Source organism: Lepidochelys olivacea (assembly GCF_965140295.1).
Source record: "Lepidochelys olivacea isolate rLepOli2 genome assembly, chromosome: 14".
NCBI lineage: Eukaryota > Metazoa > Chordata > Testudines > Cheloniidae > Lepidochelys > Lepidochelys olivacea.
In genome coordinates, this window is record NC_140424.1 from 29,466,787 (window position 1) to 29,481,289 (window position 14,503).

Consider the following 14,503-nt stretch of genomic DNA (forward strand, 5'->3'; position numbering starts at 1 on the left):
CCAGAGGAGCGCCTGCCCACTTGCCCCAGCTGCACCAATGCCCCGGCCAGCCCGAGCACTGGCCCAACCTCTGGACTGTTGGCCGGCCCAAGCACCAGCCCAAGCCCCCCTGGGGCCAGGCCACCAGCTGTCCCAAGCCCCAAGCTCCAGGCCGCCAGCCCAAGCTGAGCTTCCGACAGCCTCTGGGGAGAGGGAGAGTGAGGGTGGGGCCTCAGGGTGGAGCATGGGAGGGGCCACACAGCCTGGGTTGGGGAGGCTTAGCCTCCCCTGGCCTATTATACCTGCCACCCATGTATATCTTCTATGGCTTCCCCAGCCGGAAACAAAGTTAGAGCAAGTTGATAACTGTGCCCTGCCTCAGCCAGGGGTGGCTTTTTTTCAACACTTTTTTTTCTTTTAAATAAAATGAATGTTCCTTATCATGGTGTGTGGGTGGGGCTCTCCTGATGCTAGAAATAGGAGGGTCTGCACAGGAGAATTCATAAAGGATTAAATACACATTTCAAAATGTTGCAACCCGCAGCCATGTGTAGATGGAGAAAGCAAAGTGGGGGGATTCTTTTTTTTTTTTCCTTGCAGCAATACAATTAATATGCTGTCTGTTTCATTCCACTGGCAGACACTTTCTGCTTGGCCAAGCCTCCCACCCAGGGCGCTGGGTCCTAAAACTGGCCCACACTGAGGAACATAGAGGACCTTTTCAGGGTTGTGGCATGCAGGAGCAAAGAGTGCCTGGAGTTCAAGAGGGTGAAGAAGAAGCGGGACACAGTGGGAGCAGGGAGAAGTCCCTGGAAGGAGAGTGTAGGAGCGTGGAACAGGACTGATTGACCCTGGAGCAGATGCTGAATGCATGGGCTAGCAGCAGGGGTGGTTCAGTTCCAGCACCAGTAGCTGTGCCAGCCATCACGCCTGTGACGGCACCTGCCGCTGACTCTCCTGCATGGTGCCATGTCCTGCAGCCAGAGCAGATTTTGGAGAACCCTGATGCCTCCCCTGGAGTGGACAGGGATGCTCTGGGGAGCACAGCCCCCTGCACAACCCACAGTCCTTGTGCAGGCAGGTGGAAGGTGGGTCACAACGTACTGCCTAGGGAAGGAGAAGAGGGACAACACTGGAATCAAGGAATTGTCTGAGCAACTCAGCTTTCCTTAACAAAAACAACAAAAATGTTTCTAGCCCTTCATGTCTGCAGCAAAAAAGCCTGCAAATATGAAACAAGTGCACCCGAAAGGTTCAGAAACAAAAAGGCAGATAAAAAGAACCCCAAATATATTTATTTTTAAAAAGTTCATAATTTTTGGTGCACAAGTAGTACAGTTTTGAATTCTTAGGGTTGTTGACAGTGTATTTCTATGTTTAATAAAAATTACAGTGCAAATTTGCCTTTGAAAGGAATTTCATACAGGATAGTACAGTGCCCTTACTGAATATGTTGGGAAGTTAGTTCTACACACAAGTGGTGCAATGTGAAAAATGCACAGGGGTGCTGCAAAGAGAGGCAAAACTACAGTTGAAAAAGGCAATCCTCACTGGATCAAAGAAAATGGCAATTCCTGTATACTGATGACAACCCAAGAACTCAGTCAGCTGTAGTCATATGATCACAAATAATAAACTTTTACTATGGAGAAAAATTGCATATTACAAAATCACAGTAAAACACAGGAAGTGTTGTACTAGAACTCACAGTGAGATGCGATTGCTTAAACTATTTGCATAATTTAATATTAATCTTAATTATATTACTCATTAGTATTTGCTATTATAAACATTAAAGTAGCAACATTCCATTCATCTGCACAAAATGTGAACCAAAGTAAATGTTGGAGCGGTAAAAACAATGAGCCAAAAATAATTGTAAACATTAAATAATTAAAAGGAGTGAAGCTACACTGACAGTGGATTACAGGAAAGGGAGACCAGTCCTGGCAATCAGAACTCCAATAAGTCAAACAAATGAACTGCTATGAGGCTGGAGGTGTCTACATGTTACAGTCACAGAAATTGCCAAAGAATTTTTTTAAACACCAATACACCAACAAAAGAAAAGGAGAACTTGTGGCACTCTAGAGACTAACAAATTTATTCGAGCATAAGCGGTTAGTCTCTAAGGGGCCACAAGTCCTCCTTTTCTTTTTGCGGATACAGACTAACAAGGCTGCTACTCTGAAACCTGTCAATACACCGGCCGTTTCAGACAGAGAAGAGCTGCCTTGTCTAGGCACTGGGTGACACTGCGCCTTTAACACCCAGGTTTGGGAAGGGAGAGCTGACATGTTCCAGCCAGCTAGGAGCACAAGCCCCCCGCCCCCCTGTTTGGCAGCCCCTGCTGCAGCTAGCTCACCCCGTCTGCAATAACTTTTATCCGCTCCGCCCGCATCCCGGGGCCCCTCCGGCAGCGCTTGGACCCTGTGCTCGACCCCTGGTCCTGCGCCCTGCCCCTGATTTGGCCTCTTCTGCAAAAGGGGAGGCTTGAGATTTGTGTCGTCACACCTCGCCTTCCCCTGAGCACCCTGCACCCCCACCCGCCTTTTACCCCCTTTGATGGCCGGTGTAGTATGGGCAGAGTGAGGGCAGCGGCTTCAGCAGCTGCTACTGAGCATCCGCCTGGCTCCAGGCTGCTGCTCTCGGCCTGCAGATCCGGGGCTGAACTTCCCGGGTCAGACGCTGCCGCCGCCTCCATCGTGAGCCGGAGCCCGGGCTGAGCCGCTGCCGCTCCCCAGCGGGGTGTGTGCGGGGAGAGCCCTTCCCCAGCGCCCCTCGGGGCCCAGCCGCGGGGACTTTCTCCGGGGGCTGGAACCAGCCCCGGCCTCTGCCGACACCAGCCCCGGAGCCGGAGCCTGCAGGTGAGGGGAGAGACCCGGGGGAAGGGCTGGGGCCGGGGGGGAAAGTGACTCTGCACCAACGGCCCCTCCTCGCCCCAGCTCTGCTCCCGGGGGGGCGGGGGTCTGCGAGTCCCGGAGCTGCTGCCCTCCCTGACCCCCGCCCCCCGGCTCTGCCCCCCTGAGCGCCTGCAGGAGCCGAGCCAGCGCCGGGAGAGCGAAGGCCCCGGGCCAGGGTCTGAGTTTTCCAGCCCGAGTGGTGGAGAGGGGCAGGGGCAGCAGGAGCTGCCAGTGGGGAGGGAGGTTCCCAGCTCCCAGCCCTGCCCAGCCCCATTCCCTGCTGCACCCCTGGGCAGATTGACTTTCCTGGGACAAGGTGGGGGGCAGGGAGAGGAAAAGCCAGTTCCTGCCTCTGTTGCTGGGGGGATGTGCTGCCCTTAGGACAGTATTAGGGGGATTCCCCAAAGCGGCTCCTGGGATTATGCTCTTTGGCTGCACAACTTCAGCCTGAAGGGACCAGTTCCTTTGCTTATAACTTGCTCAGAATTAGTAGATGGACCTTGGGTCTGATTCACTTTGGCAAATCTTATGCTCGTCTTTAGGGTTGAAAATTTCTGTCTGGGGTGAATTTATTGTAGAAATATTGAGGAAAAGACACTCAGCCATTTTTTGAGATGGGGCAGGAAGGGAAAGAAGCACCATGCATAAAAAAGTTTGATCAAATTTTCAAGAGCCCTTGCATGTTAAAAACTTTTGGCTAGAAACTACATTTGACTGAATTTCTGGCTGAGACACTCATCTCTGTAATATGGAAAGACCTGTTTTGAAATTGCTTTGTTATAAGGGTTGGTAAATCTCCATTGTGCGTACACACTGACTTTTTTTCTTTTTTGATATGATTTGTACTAACTTCAGATCTGATCTGGTAAACACTTGCTTATATGCTTGTCTTTGGCCACGTGAGTGGTCCCAATGACTTCACTTAAATCTCTGTTACCCAGAGGTTTTAACAATGTCTCAATCAGATTAGTCCTGGTGGGAGAGGTGGCACCTGCACTGGAATAAAGTGACCAAGCCAGTGTCTTGAAATACAAGAGACTAAAGGTAGATTTCTAAATCCATGTTCGGGCACCTGAATAAAAGGTATTCAGAACTGAATTCCAATGTTGCTGGCTGAGCATTCTGGAATCTCAGAAGACTTATTGAGAGAAATGAATGTGGATTTTGGACAGTGCTTAATTTGTAATGTAAGAGGTGCTGGGGCTCAAGCAATATTTTTACATTTATAACTGATGCAGCAAGGCCAGAGGTGCCAGGACTATGAACTGCCAAGGCTAGAGGTGCCGGGGCTCAGCCCTGACGCAAATTAAGCACTGATTTTGGAACTAAGTTGATGTTGCTGATTTTGAAAATCTTTGTGGAACTGTTTCCCCACATGGCAGAGTCTAGAATGTGTGCGCATAGAAAGAACCTGGGGTGACTAATTGTCCTTCTAACCCTGACAGGCTGCAGAGTAACATCCAAGTCCAGATTGTCCCATCCCCCAGAGGGAAGGGAAGGGAAATGTCTGCAATAGAACTAGTGACCTTTGAGGAAGTGGCTGTGTATTTCACGGAGGAAGAGTGGGCTCTGCTGGACCTGAGTCAGAGAGCATTTTACTGGGGCGTCATGCAGGAGAATTATGAGACTGTGACCTTGCTGGGTAAGGATTGCTGTCCCTTTGAGTATTAGAAAGTGTGTGTGTGTGTTGTGGGGCTGTGGGGGAGGACTGTGGGCCTCTGGAGCATCTTTGTCAGTTTCTGTGCATGGTTCTTCACTGGTCCCCCAGATTTCACATGACAGCCCCAGATCCCCTGTGTATGAGACTGGCCCCTCCATATCCCCAGGAAAGAAGATGCAGGGACATAACAATGATGCTAGCCTTCCTATAACCAAGGTTTGCAAGTGGGACAAACTCACTGTCTCCTCCTGTTCCCAGGGCGAACGTCCTTTGGAGCCTCTGAGATAGACAAGTGTCTCATGACTCGGCTCTGCCCAGGTCCCCAGTGGGCAATTTTCAGATGCACTTCTCCATCTTGTCTGTGGTGTGCCTCAGCCAGCTTTGTTAGTGGGAGGCCCCAGATGTTCTCAACACTCTGCCACCAGCCAGGAAGGGCATGGTGCAGTGTCATGGGGCTGAGCAAGGTCCGGACGAATTTAGTGTGCATTGGGGGGAAAGAGAGAGGAAGGCTGGTCTTTGTATTTCACACTGCACTCGGACTCAGGACTCTGCAGGGGCAAAACAGGGCTCATGGGTCATGGGAAGGTTCTGAATGACCATTGACCAGCCATTGGATGTGCCCTTGTGCTCTTCCATCATGAACCTGTGACAGGAAGCTTTTTGCTGTCTCTGCCAGACTGAGGGCAGGTGTCTAGTGATTTTCTTTCCAGGCCCTAGGTGGCATTTCCTCTGTTTATTTCTTGGCGACTCATATTTGGGCAGCACCTAAAGGCCCCAATCAGGGGTCACCGCCTCCTTGAGCTAGGCACTGCACAGATACACAGTGAGAGAGTCCTCACCCCAAAGAGCTCACAGTCTAAATTATAGGGTTAGAAGGGACTGCAAGGGTCATCTAGTCTAACCCCCGGCAAGATGCAGGATTTGTTGTGTCTAAACCATCCAAGACAGATGGCTATCCAGCCTCCTTTTGAAAACCTCCAATGAAGGAGCTTCCACAACCTCCCGAGGTATCGGTTCCATTTTCCTTCTGTTCTTACAGTTAGGAATTTTTTCCTGAGATTTAGTCTAAGGCTATGTCTACACTTACCATTTAAAGTGCAAAAAGTCCCTTTTTTGTGTTAAAACCACAGGAGCGTCTACACTTGTTAATGACCTTTTGCGGTGAAACTCAGAAGTTTCACCACAAAAAGAAAACCACCTTCACGAGAGGCATCTAACTCTTACCGCTGTTCTTTTTGTGCTGTTGTGAAAATGAAGACACATTCTACTAGTGTAAATACCTTTTGGCCTCCGAAGGATATCCCACAGTTCCAAAAGTGACCACTCTGGCCAGCATCTCCGCTGCGCTGATGCCAAGTAAACGGACGTCCGCCCCTCCCTCTGTGAGCCCCGGGAAGTTTGAAGCTCTCTTTCCCTTTGCTTGTAGATATGGCAGGGACAGCAGCCAGACAGCAGGGGGTTTTAAAAAAAATGCCACGAAAGAAACAAGGAAGTCATGGGGCTACTGGGACATGAAGCAGGGCAGCACAGGGCACTGGGCAGGGACCCAGCATGCCCTCTGCTCACCCCCCCCCCCCTTCCTACGAGACCTATCAAGGGAGCTGCACTGTGGGATAGCTGCCCTACAGCGCTGTTCTCATTGGCGATGGAAGTGCTGGTAGTGTAAACACTCTCTGATGCCTGAGGAATTGAGTGAGTACACAAACCAGTGCTTTACTTTCACCGGTTCCCTATCACCAGTGAAACTTACAGTGCAAAAACTCTGTAAGGGTACCCTTAATCTGCTATGCTGTAGTTCGAACCCACCACCTCTTGTCCTGCCCTTTGTGACAAGAGAGAACAACTTTTCTCCATCTTTTTTTTATGGCAACCTTTCAAGTATTTGAAGACCAGTGCCATGTCCCTCCTTCATCTCCTCTTTTCCAAACTAAATGTACCCAGTTCCTTCAGCCTTTGCTCATATGGTTTGCATTCCATCCCTTTGATCGCTCACCTCTGGATCCTTTCCAGTTTCTCCACATCCTTTCTATACACTGGTGACCTAAATTGGACAGAGTACTCCAGCTGAGGCCTAACCAGTGTTGAATAGAGCTCTACTATCACCTCCCGTGACTTGCACTATGCCTCTGTTAATGCAACCTAAAATTGCTTTGCTTTTTTTGCAACAGCATCACACTGCTGACTTGTGTTGAGGTTGTGATCCACCACAGTTCCCAGATCCTTTTCAGCAGTGCTGCTGCCAAGCCAGTTATCCCTCATTCTGTATTTGTGCATTTGGGTTCTCTTCCCTAAGTGTAGCACCTTACATTTGTCTTTGTTGAATTTCATTTTGTTGTCTATAGCCCAGTTCTCCAATTTATCAAGATCCCTCTGAATTTTAGCTCTGTCCTCCAAAGTGTTGGCAACTCTCTCCCTCCCCACATTGTATCATCTGCCCATTTGATCAGCATGCTGTCTATACCTACAGCCAGGCCATTAATAAAGATGTTAAACAACACCGGGCCTGGAACAGATCCCTGTTGAACCCCATTTGAGACCTCCCTCAAATCTGACATCATTCCATTAATAGTTACTTTTTGTTTGTGGTTGTTTAACCAATTATGTATCCACTTAATGGTAGTGCCACCAAGCTCACATTTCTTCAGCCTACTTATCAGATTGTCATGTGGGACTGTGTCAAAAGCCTTGCTGAAGTCCAGGTATATTATGTCCACCACATTCTCCCATCCACCAAACTAGTTACCTTGTCACAGAAGGAAATCAAGCTGGTTTGGAATGATTTCTTCTTGGTAAATCCATGCTGGCTGCTAGTGATCACCCCTTCATGCTCCAGGTATTTGCAAATTGAATGTTTTATACATTGCTCTAGTAACTTCCCAGGTATCGAAGTCAGGCTGACTGGTCTATAGTTCCCCGGCTCCTCTTTTTTCCCCTTTTCAGGCTATGTCTACACTTCTGTGGTAAGTTGACCTTTGCTATGCAACTCCAGCTACGTGAATAATGAGTTGACGTACCTTAGGTCAAGTTATCGCTGGGTCTACACCACGGGGGAGTGTGTCAATGGGTCGACTTACCTTACTCTTCTCATCAGCGGCAGAGTATGGGGTTGACTGGAGAGCTATCTGCAGTCGATTTGGCGGGTCTTTACTAGACCCACTAAATTGACCGCCAGTGGATCGATCTCAGAGTGTCAATCCCTGCCCTAGTATAGACCTCCCATTAAAGATGGGCACTACGTTAGCCCTGCTCCAGTCATCTGGGACCTCTCCTGTCATCCATGAGTTTGCAGATGTTATTGCCAGTAACTCCAAGATTTCTTCAGCTCATTCATTCAGCAGCCTGTGGTGAATAGCATTCAGCCCCGCTGATTTGATTTCATTCTAATTGGCAGAAGATCTCTGACGTGTTTTTTACTTATCCTGATCTGCAGCCCTTCCCCTTTATTGTCTATGGTAACTTCACTAATCATCCATGTTATTTTTTGTGAGAAGACTGAAGAAAAGTAGGCATTGAGCAGCTCTGCCTTCCTATCATCTTCCGTTACCAGCTCACTTTCTCCATTGAGCAGTGGACCCACGCTGTCCTTGATCTTTCTTTTTTGCCTGACATATTTATACAATCCCTTCTTGTTTGTCTCTAACATTCCTTGCCAGCTGTAACTCATTCTTTGCCTTGGCTTTCCTGAGTTTGTCCCCACATGCTTGTGCTATTTACATATATGCTTCCTTGGAGACATGCCCCTACTTCCATTTCCTGAATGTATCCCTTTTGGTTCCCTAAGGCTGTGTCTACACTTAAAACGCTACAGCAGCACAGCTGCAGGTGTACTGCTGTAGTGCTTCAGTGTAGACATGTACTACAGCAATGGGAGGGAATTTCCCATTGCTATAGTTAATCTACCTCCCTGAGAGACGGTTACTGGATCGACAGAATTCTTCTGTCAACCCAATGCTGTCTGCACGGAAACTTAGGTTGGCTTAACTAAGTCATTCAGGGGTGTGGATTTTTTTTACCAGCCCTTAAGGTTTTCCTGCTCTGGTTTGTGTTGTGGAGGTATGTGTGTGGGGGGTGGGGTGGGGGGAAGGGATGGAGGGGTTATAATTGACAGCGATGGAGACTTGGTTGTACCCCAGATACCTAAAGAGCATAGCAACTATGCTCAACTTCTCATGGGAATAAGTTAGGGCCATTCCCTAGGCAGAGTGGTTGAACCCTTGCTCCAGAACAGTGCCTCATGGGATCTTTTACAATGTACAGCCAAGTCCCTGTAGAGTTGTGGGAGGGAGAGGAAGGAGCCTTTCTGGGTTTTGCTACTTAGAACATGGATCTTGAAGTAGTAACAGCTCTTACCCTAATGAACAAGATCAACACTGGTTTTCTTGCCCCCCCCACCCCAGCAGGATTTCCAATTTCCAAATCTGACATGATCTCCCGGCTGGAATGTGAGGAGAAACCATGGGTCCCTGATCTCCAGGGTTACGAGGAAAAAGAGATCCTGAGAAACATTCACACAGGTGAGGTGGCAACTAAATTGACTCAGAAACCAATATTTTTATCCTTGGGCAGTTTCACAAGTTCTGTGTAAACCTATAGCTGCTGCCCTCATCAATATTCAGATGGGACAAGGAGATGGAATTGGTCATCAGCTCTCTCCCCTCTGGGGAAGGGTTTGTGAGGTGATTCAGTTCCTATTTTATTGGTCCCCAGTAGTCGTTGGGGTATATTCCCCCTTGTGCCATACCTCTTTCTGCTGTTCTCTATCTCCCTGACACAGGGAGTGATTTCTGTCTGGATTCTCTCTCTGTCCAGCAGGTAACAGGACGGTGAGTGGAAACAATGAGGAAAATCTTCAGCAGGAAGGTCCTGATCAAGTAGAACCATACACGATGGTATCAGAAAATGCCAAAGGGCATGTTTCGCAGAGTCCTGAGCAAGGAGAAGCCCGTGAGAGGCAGCACAGGCCAGAGAGGCAGCAGAGAAACCAGCCAGGGGGTAGATGGGGTAAATCCATTCAGAGGAGCAGAAGGGTAGAGGAAATCAGAGATATTGTTCAACCGAAAATCCCTGCTGGAGAGGGACCCTTCACCTGTAGTGAGTGTGGGAAGAGCTTCCGTTGGAGATCCGTTCTTATTATTCACCAGAAAATCCACATGGGAGAGAACCCCTATAAGTGCCCGGACTGTGAGAAGAGCTTCAGCAAGAGCTCAGATCTCAATCTTCACCAGAGAATCCACTTGGGGCAGAAATCCTACATATGCACTGACTGTGGGAAAAGCTTCCCTCAGTACCACCTCCTTACTTCCCATCAGAGAACCCACACGGGAGAGAGACCCTACAAATGCCCTGAGTGTGGGAAGAGCTTCAGTCAGAGCTCACACCTTGTCATTCACCAGAGAACCCACACTGGGGAGAGACCCTACAAATGCCTGACCTGCGAGAGATGCTTCGGTGATAGATCTCAATTTAAGACTCACCAGAGGATCCACACAGGAGAGAAGCCCTACAAATGCCCACAGTGCGAGAAAAGCTTCAGTCGGAACTCTTACCTAGTTATACACCAGAGAACCCACACGGGAGAGCGACCCTACAAATGCCCCGATTGTGGGAAAAGCTTCAGTGACAAGTCACATTTTAATACACACCAGCGAATCCACACAGGAGAGATGCCCTACAAGTGTCCTGAGTGTGGGAAAAGCTTCAGGAGGCGCTCATACCTGGTTACACACCACAGAACCCACACGGGAGAGAGACCTTATATATGCCTGACCTGTGCAAAAACCTTCAGTGATCAATCTCATTTTAGAAAACACCAGAGAACCCACACGGGAGAGAGGCCCTACAAATGCCCCGAGTGTGGGAAAGGCTTCTGTCTGCGTTCAGACCTTATTATACACCAGAGAACCCACACGGGAGAGCGGCCCTATAAGTGCACCGAGTGTGGGAAAACCTTCACTCGTAGCACCTACCTTTTTTCACATCAGAGAGTCCACACAGGGGAGAAACCGCAGAAGTGTTCTAACTAGGGATGGGCCAAGTGAATGATACCTCTGGTGGTTCCCACAGTCTCAGCGAGTCAGGCCAGGCTGGAGTGGTCGTGTAATGGGGACATGTAATGGTTATCAAAGCAGAGAATGGAACCACCTTCCTGGGACAGAGTTGTACAGAGCAGGAGGCTGAGATAAGATTTCCACGTTGTAATGGGATTTGATTATTACATCTCAGAAAGCTCTGAACATCCTGTGATCAGCTCCTACATCTAAATCATTTACCCACAATTGGCCAGTTCCCTGTGTAGTGTGGGAGGACTCTTGGATTCCTTGTTGGCACTAAGCGCTCACATAGCTGCCCCTGTGAGTAATGCTTTCTCTCATCTCTAGTTGGCTAGGAAACTCTGTCCCATCCTGGTGGACAATAAGCTGGCCTCAGTAGTTGTTCATACCTTTGTCACCTGTTGGCTGGACTACAGCAGTGCTATGGACCTGGGCACAAAAGCGTCAGCACTTAGGAAACTCCAGCTAGTACAGAACACTGCAGCACTTCTCTCGACAAAGGCTATGCATGGACAACTCAGGCCTGCCCTCGGTGTCTACTCTGGCTTCCCATAGAATATTGAATCAAGTTCAGGTCTCGGTTCTTATCTTCAAGTTGCTTCCTGGTCTGCTAGGGGCAAACCAGTGCCTCAGATGCTGTATGCATGGGTCTGTGTTTTTGTAGGATTTGCACGAGGAGCTGAGTAGCTCAGTGCCGATCTCTTCATGTGAACAGGGACTCCAATGGAGTGTCCCATGAAAAACATGCTTCACACAGGCATTTGCAACTGACATTGTATTTACAACCCCCGTCCCCACCACACTTTTATTTTATTTTATTTTTGCATCAGCAGTTTTGTTCCCAAAGTACCCTCTAACTTAGGTATTTTACAAACAGTTCTTTTTTTTTTTTCTTCTAAACAGGGTTTTGTAATTTGCTGAAGGAAGAAGAAATTCAAGATTCTGCATTAAGCATTTACCTGAGGGTCTTATTATTTCATCTAATACTTTATCTGGGTCTCTAGCATCTGTCATGTTGTTCACCTACTCTACTGCTTGAGCACAATATTCCTGGGTTAAACAGGGACAAATATTTGAGAGTTTTTGGTTCACATCATGTGCAGTCCAGCTCACAGTCATGGCTGCTTTGGCCTGGGACATCTATGACACAATCTCAGCAGTTCTCAGACTGTTTCTCTTTCAGACAATGTGTGATGATTCTGCTTATGGCAACTTGTACAGTCAAAAGCAAAAGTTTGACCAGTTATGGGTTAGCACAGCCTCCATGCCAGATTTCTTTCTCAGAGTTAGATAGTACGTGTCTATAGAATCAGCATCTCCTTCTTTTTTGGTATTCTATGGACGTCGGGGTTCTGGAGGTGCTGCCTCACCCCTTGGCTTGAAGTGGTTTCCATTATATACAGGGCTTACAGTTTGATTCAATGGCTCTCAACACCCTTACTATAAAAATTGTTTCTGCACCCTTGCCTACAGAGCATCCGGTTTTGGGCCAGGGCAAAAGCAGGCCAGGCCCAAACTGTTTGTTCCTTCATGGCTTTTGGTGGTCACATTCTCCCAGGCCTCTAAAGAACCATCACTCAGCTGCTGAGAGATTTAAAATAAGAAACGCAGATAAGGCATCATACTAGTTTTTATACTGTGCTTGAAAACCTTTCCTTTGTGTGTCAAGAGACCTCTTCAGGTCACAGCTTTTTTTTTTTTTTTTTTTTTTTTCTTAATTGCCTTGGGATGGTCTCACTCCATCGACCTTTCAGCTGGAAGCTGAACATGAGAGTCCACTGAGCTAGCATGGCCAGGTCCTGTTACCAGCCCTCTCCAACCCACCCCACTCTGTTTGAACTGGGGTCTCCTGGTTGGGATCTGGAGTGTTAAACCAAAGCTGGGTCAGCAGTCTGGCCTCATGCTCCCCCTCTGCACTGTCTTGATAACCTTCATCAGGTGCTCTCCCTGTTGGCCTGCTCCCATGACATGCTTCCAGAGTGGCACGCACTGGTTGTGCCAAGAGTATATTGGTTCCTTCTGTTCCCACAGTTTCCTCTGTCTGGTGTCTCTTCATGAGCTGTTTGAGTGCCAGAGCTGGCGAGGCTTAATTCAAGGGACTGTGAGAAACCTCCATCTTTAACTCACAGACCTTTTTGAATGGCGTGTCCTCTTTTATATGATGGTTGCATAGTACTTTCTTAGCCAATAGTTTTGGGGACAATGCTTTAAAAGGCCTGGTCTCCTCCAAGGTAAGGAGAAACTTTTGATCAGTGCATAGTGGGACAGAGACAGTTGTAAAAAGGGAAGGAGTGAGGGTGAAGATGTTTGAACACTTTGTTTTGTATTTTTATAGTTGTTGGAAAGTTACCGTTCATTTAAAAACAAAAGGCATACACACCCGTTCCCCTGAAAAGGGCCCTAGGTGCTTGTATGGGGGGGGGGGGGGGGGGAGGGGGAGGCGGCTTATGGGAAGTGGTATACCCTGAACCAGCTGGCTCCCATTTGCTTAAAATCTCTTCAATTACACCTTTTTCTGCTTCAACTATGCCTTTTAATTTCCCCTTAGTCTCTCTGCATTACAGTTGTACTCACCATAACACAGTTTTCTGTAATTTCTCATTTCTGTCATCTACTGTCTTGTATTATTTGACATTGTAAAATATCTAGGGACTTGTACACACTACCAGTTCTGTCAGTGTAACTTATGTCACTCAGGTGTGTGAATAAGCCACCCCTCTGAGCAACATAAGTTACACCATCCTAAGTGCCGGTGTCTGCTACCTCTTGTGGAGCTGGTTTTATTCTGCCAATGGAAGAGCTCTCTCCCATCGACATACGAGTGTATTTACCGGATGTGCTACAGCAGCGCAGCTGTATCGGTGCAGCTGTGCTGCTGCAGCACTTCTAGTGTAGACTAGCCTGAGGTGACACATTGTGTAAAAGTAAAATGTGAAGTGTTATATAAGAACAGGGAAAACTTGACTCTTTAGGACTTCTTCAATGTGATGATGATAAAAAAAAAACCAACAGCAAAGGAGTTGTTGCTCTGCACAAATACCACCAGAGTATCACCAAGTATGTAATCCTGCCAATGATTTTGTTACTGTTATTTTATTTATTTATTGTTACTATTTCTGATAGGCCAGGACAAAGATTAGAAAGATTGGCAAAGCAATAGGGGGAATAAAGCTTCATGAAGCTGGGGAGAGCTGCTGTGTGACAAATGCCCATGCTAAAGCCTGACAATTAACAAAGAATGCATACTTTCACTAAAAAGTATTTCAAATAATTGTCAAATTTCCCCTAAAATCTGGGCCAGCTCTCTTACCCCTATACCCTGGTTTTTTCATGTTAAACTTTTAAAAAGTTATGATAGTTTGTATTTTAAAATTTTATTTGATGTGATTAAAAATCATGTAGTTAACAGAACATGGTAGTTGAAGAAAAAATAAGTCAGGTAAAGAAGAGCTGGGGTGTGGGGTAGGCATGAATAGGCATGTTTCTTTAGATGTCAGTGCCAGGCTGGAGATTTTATCTCCGTTCTTGTCTTTTAAAATTGTATGCGTTGACTGTGAAATCCCCTTATAAATGTGGGAGTGGGTGGGTTTTTTTTAATACAGTATCCCAGAATTTAAAACTTTCTTCACAATTCACAAAATGATGAGCTTATTAAAAGTCCTATGTCCTGTATTTGTAAAGAGATTTAGAGAAGTTATTATCTGGTTGGTGTTTCTTCATACTGGGCAATTCATTTAGGCAAAATTTTAAAAACAAGCTAATGCTATTTTTTTTTCCAAGTTGGGATAGTCTCTCTTTTAAACATTGTATTGTCATTTTCATTTTGTTTCGGTAAGACAAAATCATAATGTTGTATGAGAGGGTTTGGGGAGGTGCTAGAAGTTTTAAAGGCTGTATACAATGTAAAGTTT

The 14,503-nt window shown here is 47.2% G+C and overlaps 1 protein-coding gene across 3 annotated transcripts; it reads left to right on the top strand.

Annotated features, from left to right (window-relative positions):
* Positions 1–2,650: 2,650 nt before the first annotated feature.
* On the top strand, positions 2,651–13,015 carry LOC311531235 (uncharacterized protein). Of its 3 annotated transcripts, none has more exons than XM_084648462.1 (4): positions 2,651–2,846; positions 4,328–4,524; positions 8,940–9,056; positions 9,352–13,015. In XM_084648462.1, exons 2-4 carry the CDS (start codon positions 4,386–4,388, stop codon positions 10,563–10,565), a joined length of 1,470 nt encoding a protein of 489 aa, XP_084504588.1. In that variant the 5' UTR covers positions 2,651–2,846; positions 4,328–4,385; the 3' UTR covers positions 10,566–13,015. The 3 variants fall into 3 exon arrangements, with proteins under 3 accessions (XP_084504588.1, XP_084504590.1, XP_084504589.1); XM_084648464.1 differs by having other exon boundaries at positions 9,355–13,015; XM_084648463.1 differs by having other exon boundaries at positions 8,943–9,056.
* Positions 13,016–14,503: the final 1,488 nt, after the last annotated feature.

Bases quoted from the DNA above. Each gene is read 5' to 3' on its own strand.
- LOC311531235 (XM_084648462.1), top strand. From the start codon at position 4,386: ATGTCTGCAATAGAACTAGTGACCTTTGAGGAAGTGGCTGTGTATTTC. The intron at 4,525-8,939 runs GTAAGGATTGCT...CCCCCACCCCAG, and splicing joins TGAGACTGTGACCTTGCTGG to CAGGATTTCCAATTTCCAAA. The intron at 9,057-9,351 runs GTGAGGTGGCAA...CTCTCTGTCCAG, and splicing joins CCTGAGAAACATTCACACAG to CAGGTAACAGGACGGTGAGT.